This window comes from Arvicola amphibius, chromosome 14 (genome assembly GCF_903992535.2).
Source record: "Arvicola amphibius chromosome 14, mArvAmp1.2, whole genome shotgun sequence".
Lineage (NCBI taxonomy): Eukaryota > Metazoa > Chordata > Mammalia > Rodentia > Cricetidae > Arvicola > Arvicola amphibius.
Genome location: NC_052060.1, coordinates 6349989 through 6363722, shown reverse-complemented (window position 1 = coordinate 6363722; position 13734 = coordinate 6349989). Strand labels below are relative to the sequence as shown.

Below are 13734 nucleotides of genomic sequence, written 5' to 3'. Positions count from 1 at the left end.
CACACACACACACACTAAATCATATTTTAAAAATAAGTAAAACCAGCCGGGCGGTGGTGGCGCACACCTTTAATCCCTGCACTCAGGAGGCAGAGGCAGGCGGATCTCTGATTTCGAGGCCAGCCTGGTCTACAGGAGCTAGTTCCAGGACAGGCTCTAGAAACTACAGGGAAACCCTCTAGGAGGAGGGGGCAGCGGCAGTGAGGAGTAAAAGTAAAACCTAGCTCCCAAGGAGCTGAGGCAGAAAGATCACCCACAGTTTTCCCCATCATACTGTTTGAATGTAAGACACTGAAAAATAAAGGTTTGGGGAGCTGGCTTTTTGGATAAGCACTTATTCAAGCAAGAGGACCCAGGTTTGGATCTCCAGATCACTCAAAGGCTGGGCAGATTCTGCCTCCAGCTCTTGGGGAATTGCTGGGGTTATGCTGGCTAGCTAAAACTAGAAGAATCAGTCAGTGAGCTCTGGATTCAATTGCGTAGCCCGGCCTCGGATTTTCAGAAAAAGATTCTTATCCATCATTAGCTTCAGGCTTCCCCAGGAATGCAAAAACATAAAATTGTCTTTTAACGCCCCCTCCCTCTTAAAAGAGCAAAACAAGGGACTTCCAGGTTATGAAGAATCTGGTCTGGAGAACAACAAACGGCCACCCTGGAAATCTCCCTCTCCACCCGAAAGCCCGCCCCCACACAAGAGGCTGGGCTTTGGGGCAGACCTGCTCCTTGGGAGGGGAGGTGGCAAAACCTGTTTGAAGATGAGGTTGCCTCCCTTCCACACCTCCTTAGAGGCCAGAGCAACAGCTGAAACAGAAAAGGAAAGAGTGGTGGGGGCTGGGATCACAGCCTCCTACCCTTCATAAAGTGTTCAGAGAACACGGGACAACGTGGAAGATGGGGACTGTGCAGGAAACGGGGAAAATGACATTAGGAGAAGGAGGGTGAGTAAGGGCTTGCCCTGACTGCAGGCGGAGAGGGCGGTTCCAACCAGTCAAGGCTTCCCGGATTCCTCAAAGAAGAGCATGAAGAGGAGGGACCGGGTGGTTTGAGGCAGGAGCGTATACAGAATGGAACAATTCCACAGTTGAAAGTTACTACCTTACCTCTGATAGACCACCTTTCTCTTTCTTATTAAACCCCCACTCTCTAGACTGGAAATCTGGCCCAGAGCTGAATTTTTCTTTTTGTTTTGTTTTGTTTTGTTTTGTTTTCAGACAGGGTTTCTCTGTAGCTTTGGAGCCTGTCCTGGAAATAGCTCTTGTAGACCAGGCTGGCCTCGAACTCACAGAGATCTGCCTGCCTCTGCCTCCCGAGTGCTGGGATTAAAAAGGCTTGTGCCACCACCGCCTGGCCAGAACTGAATTTATACCCGGGTTCTGCTTCCCAGTGAATCTGTCCTTTCTCCCTGTCATTAGATGTGCCTCATTTTCCCAGCACAGTGGAGGAGAGGTGGGGCTGACTAGGTGCCATCTGCTAGTGCTTTGCTCAGGGTTAACTGGCCAGGTTTGTCTGGGCTCCAACCAGTTGTGGTGTGGGATGCCTTCTGTGCCTACACTGCAGGTGAAGTCACTACCACAGAGGCATAGGGATTGCCTGATGGCCCTGCCTCTCTGCTAAGCTCATCCGTAGGTGGTTTGATTCAGCCGAGTGGAAAAGATAGAATATCTGTATACAGAGACAAGTGTCCTCTGTGACACATTCTTCACGTTAGTGTCTGCCATCTGCTGTCTGGCTCCTGTAGGATACTGAATAGGTTGTCTCATGATCTTTTCTTCTTGGGGGTGGTGGGGGCTGATGTCAGGGCTGGGGAGAAAGCAGGAGCCGCAGAGCCAGGAGCAGCCCTGAGACTTGGAGAGCTGGAGCTGAGGGAAGAATGGCAAGACGAGGAGTTTCCCAGGTAAGGGAAGAGCCTTTTGCCCTCCTGTGGCTCTTCCAGAGGACCCAGATTTGATTCTCAGAAGCCACATAGTGACCACGATCATTCTTTACTCTAGTCCCAGGGGATCTGACACCGTCTGGGCTCCAAGGGCGCCGGGCACACATATGGTGCACAGATAAACATGTAGGCAGAACACGTATGCACAGAAACAGAATCTTTAGGGGAGAGGAAGAGGCAAGAAAGAAAACTGTCACAGTGGAGCGAGAAAGCTGAGGACACCTGGCTAGGTGCTTGCCTCTAAGTCTCTGTTCCATCCCTTCCCTAGATTGCTTCCTGAGGAGGCTGGCTCAGCTGGAAATCCCGAAGACCCTCAGAGAGACTCACAGGCCGGTAGGGAAAGGCAAGTGGGAAGTAGACCTCGAGTCTGACTCTACTCCTGGGGCTGTTTTGTTTTTTGTTTTTGGTGTTTTGTTTTGTTGGTTTTTCAAGACAGGGTTTCTCTGTGAATAGTACTGGCAATCCTGGAACTCACAGAGATCCACCTGCTTCTGCCTCCCGAGTGCTGGGATTAAAGGTGTGCGCCACCACCACCACCCGGCTTCTGAGGCTGTTTTTAGGCAAGAATCTTTACTGTGTAGCTTCTGTCCTTTGCAGTTCTTTCTCCCTTTCCACTTGCCCTGTGTCTCTTCTCTGTCTCAAATTCACAGGTGTTATCTTTTTTGTTATTTTTGGTTTTTCAAGACAGGGTCTCTCTGTCTAGCCCTGGCTGTCCTGGAACTCACTCTGTAAACCAGGCTGGCCTTGAACTCACAGAGATCCGCCTGCCTCTGCCTCCCGAGTGCTGGGATTAAAGTCATGTGCCACTACTTCTTAGCTGGTATTAGCTCCTTTAAAAATTTTATTTTAAGTGTTTTTTGTTACTGTTGTTTTGTCTGTTTGAAACGGGGTCTCCCTATGTAACCTTAACTAGCCTGGAACTCATCTGTAGACTAGACTGACTTTGAACTCAGAGATCTGCCTGTCTCTGCCTCCTGGGCACTGGGGTTAAAGGTGTGTGCCACCACGCCTGAGGTATTTTTTGACAGTCTCAACTCTAAACTGGCCTCAAACTGGCACCTATCAGGGCCAGAGAGATGGCTCAGTTAAAAGTACTGACTACTCTTCCATTTGATTACCAGAATCCACGTGGTGGCTCACAACCAGGGGATCTGACACCCCTCCTTGGGCTCTTAGAGCAACAGGTATACATGTAGTGAACAGACAAACATGCATGAGAAATACCCACACACATAGAAACAAGCAGACCAAACTTGCAGCATCCTCCTGCCCCTGCCTTCCAGTGCTGTAGTTGCAGATGGGAGCTACCAGGCCTGGTTTCACGACTTCTGTATATAGAAGTCCTTGTGTGTTAATTTTTTGTTTTGATGTAGAGACTCACTTAGCCCAGGCTGCTCTCTATCTTGATTTGTAGCCAAAATGGCCTTTAACTTGCGATCCTCTTGTCTCTTTTATTGCTGGGATCACAGGCCTTTGGCTCCACCCCACACAGGGCTGTTGAATCACCATCAACTGGCACGGGTTTTCCATTTGGGTATTTTTCCCCTCCTGTCTTCCAGCCACAGGTACCCCCAGCACGCTGGCCCTGTGTGGCCAGCGCCCTATGCGGAAGCGTCTGTCTGCCCCAGAATTGCAGCTGAATCTGACCGAGGGAAGAGGAAAAACTGGAGCTTCTCCCAACCATTCCGAATCTTCCTCTTCGGATGGCAGCTTGGACCTGGAGGTGGATGAACTGGAGACACCGTCCGACTCGGAGCAGCTTGACAGCGGACATGAATTTGAATGGGAAGGTAGGCGCAAACCCAAGGATGGGGCTGATAAAATCGAAGCAGACAGAAATGTAGGGCAGGGTGAATGGATGGGATGTTAGGATAGTAAACAGGGGCTGAAGTGATGGCTCAGTGGTTGAGAGCACTGGTTGCTCTTCCAGAGGACCTGGGTTTGAGTCCCAGCACCCACATGACAGCTGTCTATAACTACAGTCCCAGAGAATCTGCTGCCCTCTTCTGACCTTCAAGGGCACCAGGCATGCATGTGGCGCATATACATACTTGCAGACAAAACACCCATACACATAAAATAATGAATAATCCCCAAAATAAATTATAGTAGCTGAGTAGACAGACCAGAAACATTTCCTCAGAAAGGAAGCTTCCAGAATGGACAGGAGATCAGCCAAGGGCTGGAAGGGGAAATTTGTTAAGAAAAAGACCTAAGGTTGACATGGTTGTTCAAGCCTTTAATCCCAGCACTTGGGAAACAGAGGCAGGTGGATCTCTGTGAGTTTGAGGCCAGTTTGGGACACATAGTGATACCTTGTCTCAAAAATAAGCAAAAAAGCAAACAGACTAACGAAAGAAAAATATTGAGGTTAAAAGGGGGGGGGGCTGGAGAGATGGCTCAGTGGTTAAGAGCATTGCCTGCTCTTCTGAAGGTCATGAGATCAATTCCTAGCAACCACATGGTGGCTCACAAACATCTGTAATGAGGTCTGGTGCCCTCTTCTGGCCTGCAGACATACACACAGACAGAATATTGTATACATACTAAATAAATAAATACATAAATAAAAATGTTAAAAAAAAAAGAAAAGCAGAAAAAAAAAAAAGTAAATGCCTATTCCGTGCTTTCCTGAACTAAGACTGAATTCTTACTACTGTTGTGTTTGGGACAGAAACAGAATCTCTATTGTAACCCAGGCTGGTCTCAAACTCAAGATCCTTCTTGTCTTGTGGCCGCCCAAGTACTGGAACTATGGTCACCAGATGCCACCTGACAGGCCTGAGGTTATCAGAACAAAAGGCTGGAGTGGGGACAGAGGGGGAGGAATGGGGTGCTGCAGGCCTGTGATCCAGCTCTAAGTGGGTGGAGGGGGAGTAGGGTGCTGCAGGCCTGTGAACCTAGCTCTTAGGTTGAGGTGGGAAGATTGCCAGGAGTCTGAGAACAGTCTAGGCTCCAAAGGGAAGCTTGTCTCCCAGATGAACTGAACAGATACATAAGGTGCCCTGCTCTTAGGAAATCGTAACTGCCTAGAAGTAATCACAGCTGGAGGTCGGGCTCTGTGTGGCTGTTAGGGATAGCGAGGAGATGCCAAATCAAGAGTCACATGTCTCAGGGTTAGAGAGGGCTGTTCTAGTAGACATAGTCAGGAGTGACGCCCTTGAAGCCTGACTAGACACGGAGAGCTAGGAGGAAGAGTGTGAAAAGCTAGCACTGGGTTATGCTGGCAAAGTTTGTGTCATGGTGGCTGCTATGCTAAGGGGTGTAGACTTCCGCAGACTAGACAATGAGGAAAGACATGAAGGTTTAATCATGGGATGTCTGGTCACACTTAATGGCTATAGACTGAAAACAACTTCCTTTGGCAAAGTCCTTGCCACACAAGCATGAGGCCCTGAGCTATATCCCCACAACCCATGTTTTAAAAAGCCAGAACTGGCTGTGGTTGCTAGCACACATTTTTTTTTGTCTGTTTGTTTGATTTTTGTTTTTTCAAGACAGGGTTTCTCTGTGTAGCCCTGGCTGTCCTGGAACTTGCTCTGTAGACCAGACTGGTCTTGAACAGTTCCACCTGCCTCCCAGTGCTGACATTAAAGGCTGCCACCACCACCCAGCTGCTGGCACACATCTTTAATCCCAGCACTCAGGAGGCAGACATAGGCAGTCTCTGTGAGTCAGAGGCCAGCCTGATCTACTTATTGAGTTTCAAGGATAAATAGAAACATTCTGTTTCCAAAAACCTAAACACACACAAAATAACAGCAATAACAACAAACAAACTAAATGATTAATCAAAAAATTAATTAATACATAGTGAGCTTGAAGCCAGCCCGGGCAGCAAACAGTGAGTCCTAGGGCAGCCAAGGCTACAGGGTGAGACCCTGTCTCAAAAAGAGAAGAAGGAAAGAAGAGTGTGTGAGCTGGAGAGTACAGTGAAGCCCCCAGCCACTGGGCAGGCTCAGGTGGGAGGACTGAAAGTTCAATACCTACATGGAATACAATTGAGACTTCATCTAAAAGAAAAAAGGAGGTGTGGGGATGTAGCTTAGGTCAGAGTGCTGCTTGCCTATCATGCCCAAAGCCCTGGGTTTGATCCCTGGTAGAAGCTGTGCATGAGTGGGCATACCTATAATCCCAGGGGTTGGGAAGTACAGACAGAAATTCAAGGTCATCATTGGTTATGTAGTGAATTAAAGACCGGTCCAGGTAGCTTGAGATTGAGGAGAAAGAGAGAGAGGGAAAGAGGCAAGAGAGAGGGAGAGAGGCGAGAGAGAGATGAGAGAGCACCCTAAGGAAAAGGGGAAAGTTAGGGAGTGGTAGAAAAAAGATACATAGAGTTGAGTTCATTGAGTAGTCCCAGCACTCTGGAAACAGAGGCAGGCAGCTCCCTGAGGCCAGCCAGGGCTACACAGAGAAATCCTGTCTGGGGAAAAGAGAAGAAAAAGAAAAGAAATATTAAAACGTGAGAGAGTAAATAGTATATTCAGTCAGATGTAGTAGTGGACACCTGGTAATCCTAGCACTCAGACTGTGCCATGGTGGCGCACGCCTTTAATCCCAGCACTTGGGAGGCAGAGGCAGGCGGATCTCTGTGAGTTCGAGGCCAGCCTGTTCTACAGAACGAATTCCAGGACAGCCAGAGCCACACAGAGAAACCCTGTCTCAATAAATGAATGAATGAATGAGTAAACGAGTAAATAAATGAATCATCCTAGCACTCAGAAAGGTGAGGCAGAAGAACCATGAATTGGAGACTAGCCTGAGCCACGCAGTGGGACCTTCTCTCAGAAACTCAAACAACAAAAATTTGAGGAGAAACTCCAACAAACCAGGAAATTACAAGAAATCTGCTTTGTGCATCTCCCCACTCCCCCCCAAAAAAACTGTGTTTTAGATGATTTGCCTCGGGCAGAAGGCCTGGGGGCCAGCGAGGCAGCTGAGAGGCTGGGCCGGGGTTGTGTGTGGGACGTGGCTGGAGAAGACGGCCATCGCTGGAGAGTGTTCCGGACAGGACAGCGAGAGCAGCGAGTGGACATGACCGTCATTGAGCCCTATAGGAAAGTGCTATCTCATGGAGGTAATGACAGAGGCAGACCGGGCATGAAAACTACGGCATTGCGAGCCAGTGAGTCAAGGTGCTTGCTATGCGTGCCTGGCAACCTGGGTCTGATCCCCAGAGCCCATGGAGAGGTGCAAGGAGAACTAACCCCGCTAGCTAAAGTTGTCCTCTGACCCCCCACATGGACCCATCCGTGCATGTACACAATAATAATAAATGAAATAAATAAATAAATGAAAACATCAGCTGTGGCAACAGCTGTACCGAGATGGCTCAGCAGGCAAGAGGTCTTGTTGCTCCCGCAAAGCAGCTGGACTTCCCAGCAATCACATGACAGTTCACAACTGCCAGTAACTCCAGTTCCAGGTGCTCTCACAAGCTCTTCCCTTCCCTGTGGTGCACATGCATACATGCAGGCAACACACTCATACACAACATAAAAAAACACACACAAAGAAACCTCTGGTAGCTTGACTAATGTTCCGTAGCTGGAGACTCAGTTGTTAGGTTTAGCATCCTTCCTGACTTCCCAAGGCTCAGTATCCCTTATCCTAAGTAGAAGTACTATTTACAGATTTGTAACTGAGTAAATTTTTCCCGTATTGGCCCCCAGGTTACCATGGTGATGGCCTCAATGCTGTCATCCTCTTTGCTTCCTGCTATCTACCCCCAAGCAGCATTCCCAACTACACCTACGTCATGGAACACTTGTTCAGGTGAGGTGGAAACCTGAAAAGGCTTGTAAAGGGGACTAAGGGAGGAGAGTGGCAAAGACCCCTGTCCGAGAATCCCTGCATTCATGTGTCTGAGCCCCCAAACACAGCATACACCTCCGCTACAACGTTGTCCCCAGGTATATGGTGGGAACTCTGGAACTGCTGGTAGCTGAAAATTATCTGCTTGTTCACTTGAGTGGAGGCACACGCAGGGCCCAGGTACCACCTCTGGGCTGGATACGCCAGTGTTACCGCACCTTGGATAGGAGGTGAGACCCCAGGGCAAGAGGGACACAGCTCTCTGCTATAGCGTCCTCTTTTTTCTATTGTTTTCTTCTTCCATTTGATCCCTTTGTTGTTTTCCCTCTTTCTTTCCCGAGAATGACTCCCTGTGCGCAGCAGCCCACATTGTCCTCAAGGTCACAGTCCCCTTGTCCCGCCCAGCCTCTTGAGTACTGGGACCACTGGCCTGGGTCACCATCCCTACTCCCTCCTTTCTTTGTCCTCCTACATCTCTTCAGAGGGGTCTCCTGTTGTAGCCCTTAGGACTCAGTGCACTGTGGACAGGTCACTTAGCTTTCCTGGTCAGACTCCTTGTGACTCCCCATGGCACGCTGCCCGCACCGGAGTCTCTCTCCCTTTCCCCAGTCTTGCCCCTTCCCTTCCACACCTCCACTGCTTTCTCTTCTTCTTCCTTCATCCCCGATGTATACATCATTCCCCTCATTGTGTTTGGTTTTTGTCTTTCAAGACAGGGTTTCTCTGTATAAACAGTCCTGGGTGTCCTGGAATTCTCTCTGTAGACCGGGCTGGCTTCTAACTCACAGAGATCTGCCTGCCTCTACCTCCTTTGGGATTGAAGGCATGCACCACCACCGCCACTTCCCAGCCATTTATTTATTTTTATTGGAAATAGGGTCTCATATAATCGAGGCTCGCCTTGAACTATCTGTGTAGCCAAACATACCCTGAACTCCTGGTCTTCCTGCCTCTCTGCCTCCCCAGTGCGCGGATAACAAACAGGTGTTATCAGCGTGTCTGCTATGGCCTTCTCACCCTTGTTTACTTTTCTTCTTGAATCGTTTCTGTTTTTCCTCCTTGCTGGTCTTTTTCCTACTTAAGAGTTTTGTTGTTTCTTGTTTGGAGCAGGAGTTCATTTTACATGGCTTGGAATCTCACTGTAGCCCCAGTTGTCCTTGAATTCCTGACCTCTTTGCTTCTGCAGGGGTCACAGCAGAGTGCTCAGATCACAGGCACCATTACACCCAACTTCCTCTCGGACTTTTATGTCTCTTGGGCTGCATGGCGGAGACGATGGAGAAAGGAACCTATGTGGGCTGGAGGGAACTGAATCGCAGAGACAGAGGAGCTAGTGAAGGAACATCCCCGAAACTTAGAGTATAGAGGGCTGAGTAAATTGGGGATTAGGCACAGCTGCCAGAGAAATTTGGAAGAGAGACACCGAGGAGCCTGCAGAAAATAACCCACCTGTTCTTCATGGACTAAGGCGGAACAGGGAACATATGGTCATATTGGATTCTTCCTCAGGCTTCGGAAAAACCTTCGAGCCCTGGTGGTTGTCCACGCTACATGGTATGTGAAGGCGTTCCTGGCACTGGTTCGGCCCTTTATCAGGTACTAGTTCAAGACACACCTGTAGACATCCCTTCCTCTATTGTCACTACTGCCAGTGAGGAGGTGGTACCCTACTCCTCTTCAGCCTTGCCACTCTGCTTGCCCCACTTCTCTGAGATCCTCCAGGGTTAGTCTCCCGATACAGAACATAATTGATTTATTCTCTCTTCAGTTCCAAGTTCACGCGAAAGATCCGATTTCTGGACAGCCTTGGGGAGCTGGCTCAACTCATCTCCCTAGATCAAGTCCACATCCCTGAAGTTGTCAGACAGTGAGTCCGGCACTTAAGGGTGCTGGTTGTCCTGTTTCTTAGTGTCTCTGGGGAGATAGAAAGAACTAAGACATATAGGGGGAAACCTCATACACCTAGAGAGAAGTTAAGGACACTATTACATTTGTCAAGAACAGTGAAGGGGGAACAGGGAGATGACTTAGTGGGTAAAGGTACCCGCTGACAAGCTTGACAACTTGAGTTTGACTTCCAGACCCTAGTGGTGGGATAAATCACGGCATGCATGCGTGCACATTCATAAATAAATTAAACCTAGGGCTGGAGAAATGGCTCAGTGGTTAAGAGCATTGCCTGCTCTTCCAAAGGTCCTGAGTTCAATTCCCGGCAACCACATGGTGGCTCACAACCATCTGTAAAGAGGTCTGGTGCCCTCTTCTGGCCTGCAGACATACACACAGACAGAATATTGTATACATAATAAATAAATATTAAAAAAATAAAAATAAATTAAACCTAGTGGTGGGATAAATCCATGCCATGCATGTGTGCACATTCATAAATAATTTAAACAAAGTTTTTGGTATGTAAACAAAATTTAAAGAACAAATAAAAAATTATGCAAGAGACACTGAGGAGGGCATCAAACAAACAAACACTAAAACAAATTATGGGTAGGTAAGCCAGCAGCAAAGAGACAGTAGTCAGTGAGCAGAGAAGGAAAGCGACTCAAGCGCCCCATTTCTTGCTCCTAATTCCCCTGGCTTCTGTCCTCCAACCCTCTGTAGGCTGGATCAGGATCTCCATGGCTCAAAGGCACCTAACACAAAACTGGACAAGGGGCCGTAGACTCAGGCCAAGGTGGTGATTGCTCTGCACACTGGAGCTGTTCTGAAAATCATCTCATGCTGACCCCCCAAGTTCCACTGGATCCCTGCTTCTGGACACTGCCTTCAAGCTGGGATTTGAGGGTGGGAACCCTTTATGTGGGGTGACTTGCATTTTGGCTTCCAAAAGGAAGACCGAGTGTGGTATTGGAAGGGCAGGGCTCTGGGTTTTAATTCTGCTTTAGCTATAAAACATGTGGGTCTCATATTCCTTCTCTGTAATCAAAACCTCTGGGATCCTTCCCAGCTGGTTGTCTTAGCAGCCTTTTGAGGGGAGGTGGAGGGAAGGTGAGGGTTTAACCAACAACCACAGCCAGCCTGTCTGCTGGGATCCCAGGAGCCATCTTGCAGACTCTTGAAGAGCCAATCCCTTAGTCTCCTCCTGTGATCCTGGGAAGAATTGCTACCAAAGCTGGCGTTCTCACCCTTGTTAGTAAATTCAGACCTGTGGCCTTTAATAAACTGTGATGAGAGATTTAAGTCGAACAAGTTTCCTCCAAGTTCTTACATCATAATCCACCTTTCGGTTCCGGCACAGAATTCTTGCTCACCAGAGTTCCTGGTGATTTTTTAGCTCAGCCCCTGGGGCTGCTGGCCCTGCGCGGGAATCCGGGAATCCGAGCACTTAGGGGAGGGGCGTGGCACGCGCCTTGGAGCACCCTCTCAGTCGGTTCACAGGACCTCGAGACCTGGAGGGTTGGTGGAGAGTGGAAGGGAGGGAGAGAAGGTAGGCGCCTGGACCTACCTCTCGACCTTCCCAGCCCCATGGTCCCCGCCGCCTGCATGCTGCTCTGGGCCCTGCTGCTTAGTTTGGGGCTCCGGGCGGCGGGGGCCCAAGACCAGACGTCAAACCCAACGTCAAACCCAACGTCAAACCCGACCTCAAACCCAACGTCGAACCCGACCTCAAACCCAACGTCAAACCCGACCTCAAACCCGACCGCGAACCCGACCGCGAACACAACTGGGATGCAGCGGGTCAGCGTCCGCTTTGGCCCAGCCCGCAGCCTCCGGAGCACAAGCGTCACTACCCGGAACAGTGTACACCAGAAGGCGAAGGTAACTGTAGAGGATGAGAATGATGCGCTGGCCACTGCTGACCGCCTGGCCGCCCCGGCAGCCGCTGAGCTCCTGTCCACTGTGACAGGTATTAGCCGCTCATCAGTATCCAACTTCAATGAGTACGATGGCTCCTTGGAAGAGGGAGCTGTGATTGACGTCAGAAAAACCACCTACCCTGCACCTCTCTCTTCGACCTCCAATACTATGAGTGTTAGCACAGCCCCCGGGAGGTTTGTAGCCAATAGCCAGGAGCGAGAGATTAGGATGACCACCGAACTGCCACCCCTCACTTCAAAGCCTACTGTGGACCTGACTTCCGAGACTCCCGAGAGCACCCTGCACCAGTGGTCGACACCTGGGTCCACCCCGACCCCGTGGCGAAAAGCATCACCCACAGCCATGCCAGCTCCTGAGGATCTGCGGGTGATGCTGATGCCTTGGGGCCCATGGCACTGCCACTGTAAGTCGGGTACCATGAGCAGGAGCCGCGCCGGAAAGCTGCATGGTGTTTCTGGGCGCCTTCGAATTGGGGCACTGAACGAACTCCGCACGGAGCACCGGCCTTGCACCTACCAGCAGTGCCCTTGCAACAAGCTGCTGGAGGAGTGCCCTCTGGACTCCAGTCTCTGTCCTGACAGTGGCTGCAGTTCACCCACCACGGCGACGAGCACCACCTCTCCTCAGGCCCCTGTCCACCTGAGACGCAGACCCATCCTCCCACCCACTAGCCCGAGCCCTAACCCAGCTCTTGCCTTTTGGAAACGTGTCAGGATCAGCCTAGAGGACATCTGGAATAGCCTTTCTTCAGTGTTCACAGAGATGCAACCAGTAAGTTGTTTTGCTGATGAGCAGGACGTTCCTTGACTATTTGAAAAGTCGTGGTGGTGTCCCAAATCTTGTTGCTAACACAGGCAGTATGCTTGTGGGAGCTGTTACTGACTTACCTGTTCAGTTGCTGAGTTGTATCGTGCACTGGTTATCCTTGGCCCATTTGGTGTTTTTACTTGGTTGTTTTGTGGGCTTTTTTGGGGGGGAGGGGGTTTGAGACAAGGTTTCTCTATGTAGCCCTGGCTGTCCTGGAGCTTACTATATAGACCAGGCTGACCTTGAACTCAGACAGATCCTCCTGCCTCTGCTGGAATTAAAGGCCTGTGCCAATGCACCTGGTGCTTTTTTTTTTTTTTTTTAATATTTGTGTGCATGTCTGTTGTGTGTCACTAAGACCTTGTGGAGGTCAGGACAACTGGTGGGAGCTCGTTCTCTCATTCCACCATGTGATTTCCAGGGGTCAAACTCAGGTGGTCAGCACTAGAGTGATCTTGACAGCCAGAGATGGTCTCTCATAAAGCTCAGGATGGCCTCAAACTCTCTGTGTAGCCAAGGGTGCAACCACGCCTAGAGTCCTGGGATAACAGACGTGTAACAACCGTGTCTTATCACTTTTTGAACACTTACTGGTCATCAGATTCTTAATTTCTTTTTTAAAAAAAGATTTATTATGTATAGTGTTCTGCCTGCATATATGCCTGCATCCAGAAGAGGGCACCAGATCTCATTATGAATGGTTGTCAGCCACCATGTGGTTGCTGGGAATTGAACTCAGGAGCAGACAGTGCTCTAACTGCTGAGCATCATTCCAGCCCTTGGTTATCAGTTATTTATTGCCCAAATAAAGACTTCTTTACCTTTTTTTGTTTTGTTTTGTTTTGTTTTTTGGAGACAGGGTTTCCCTGTAGTTTCTAGAGCCTGTCCTGGAACTAGCTCTTGTAGACCAGGCTGGCCTCGAACTCAGAGATCCACCTGCCTCTGCCTCCTGAGTCCTGGGATTAAAGGTGTGTGCCACCACCACCTGGCACCTTTTTTCTTTTTGAGAATCTTAGTAGAGTCCTGGCTAACCTCTACAACTTTCCTAACATGCTTGGCTGTAAAGACTCAATTCACAGACAACGGACATGGGACATATTAACTGATTAATGATTAATTGAGTTAAAAAATCATTGTGTAAATGTATTTTGCCTGTGTATATGTCTGTGTAGCATATATTCCTGGTACCCACAGAAATCAGAAAAGGGATGGTTCTCTGTAACTGTTATTACAGATGATTGTGAATAGCCATGTGGGTGCTGGAACTTGAACCCATACCCTCTGGAAGGGCAGCCAGTGCTGAGCCATCTCTCCAACTCTGATCAACACAGTTTTGATTTAATGCATTG

General features: G+C 49.3%; 2 protein-coding genes across 4 annotated transcripts; both read left to right on the top strand.

Moving 5' to 3' along the window:
- The first annotated feature begins 891 nt into the window (after positions 1–891).
- On the top strand, positions 892–10598 carry Bnipl (BCL2 interacting protein like). 3 transcript variants are annotated; one of them, XM_038311851.1, is made up of 10 exons: positions 892–938; positions 1799–1894; positions 2202–2266; positions 3499–3723; positions 6828–7010; positions 7606–7708; positions 7846–7977; positions 9257–9343; positions 9516–9614; positions 10361–10598. In XM_038311851.1, the coding sequence occupies exons 1-10, from the start codon at positions 892–894 to the stop codon at positions 10419–10421; spliced, it is 1098 nt and encodes a 365-aa protein (XP_038167779.1). In that variant the 3' UTR covers positions 10422–10598. The 3 variants fall into 3 exon arrangements, with proteins under 3 accessions (XP_038167779.1, XP_038167780.1, XP_038167781.1); XM_038311852.1 differs by lacking the exons at positions 1799–1894; positions 7846–7977; XM_038311853.1 differs by lacking the exons at positions 892–938; positions 1799–1894 and having other exon boundaries at positions 3493–3723.
- A 626-nt stretch (positions 10599–11224) lies between these two features.
- C14H1orf56 (chromosome 14 C1orf56 homolog) lies at positions 11225–12385 on the top strand. Its single transcript, XM_042054132.1, has 2 exons — positions 11225–11319; positions 11428–12385. Exons 1-2 carry the CDS (start codon positions 11225–11227, stop codon positions 12383–12385), a joined length of 1053 nt encoding a protein of 350 aa, XP_041910066.1.
- Positions 12386–13734: the final 1349 nt, after the last annotated feature.

What these genes read in the sequence shown, in the direction of transcription:
- C14H1orf56 (XM_042054132.1), top strand. Translation starts at nt 11,225, where the DNA reads ATGGTCCCCGCCGCCTGCATGCTGCTCTGGGCCCTGCTGCTTAGTTTG. An exon ending in CAGACGTCAAACCCAACGTC is followed by an intron (nt 11,320 to 11,427) that starts AAACCCAACGTC and finishes GAACACAACTGG; the next exon opens with GATGCAGCGGGTCAGCGTCC.
- Bnipl (XM_038311851.1), top strand. Translation starts at nt 892, where the DNA reads ATGGGGACTGTGCAGGAAACGGGGAAAATGACATTAGGAGAAGGAGG. An exon ending in TACCGCACCTTGGATAGGAG is followed by an intron (nt 7,978 to 9,256) that starts GTGAGACCCCAG and finishes ATTCTTCCTCAG; the next exon opens with GCTTCGGAAAAACCTTCGAG. An exon ending in ATCCCTGAAGTTGTCAGACA is followed by an intron (nt 9,615 to 10,360) that starts GTGAGTCCGGCA and finishes AACCCTCTGTAG; the next exon opens with GCTGGATCAGGATCTCCATG.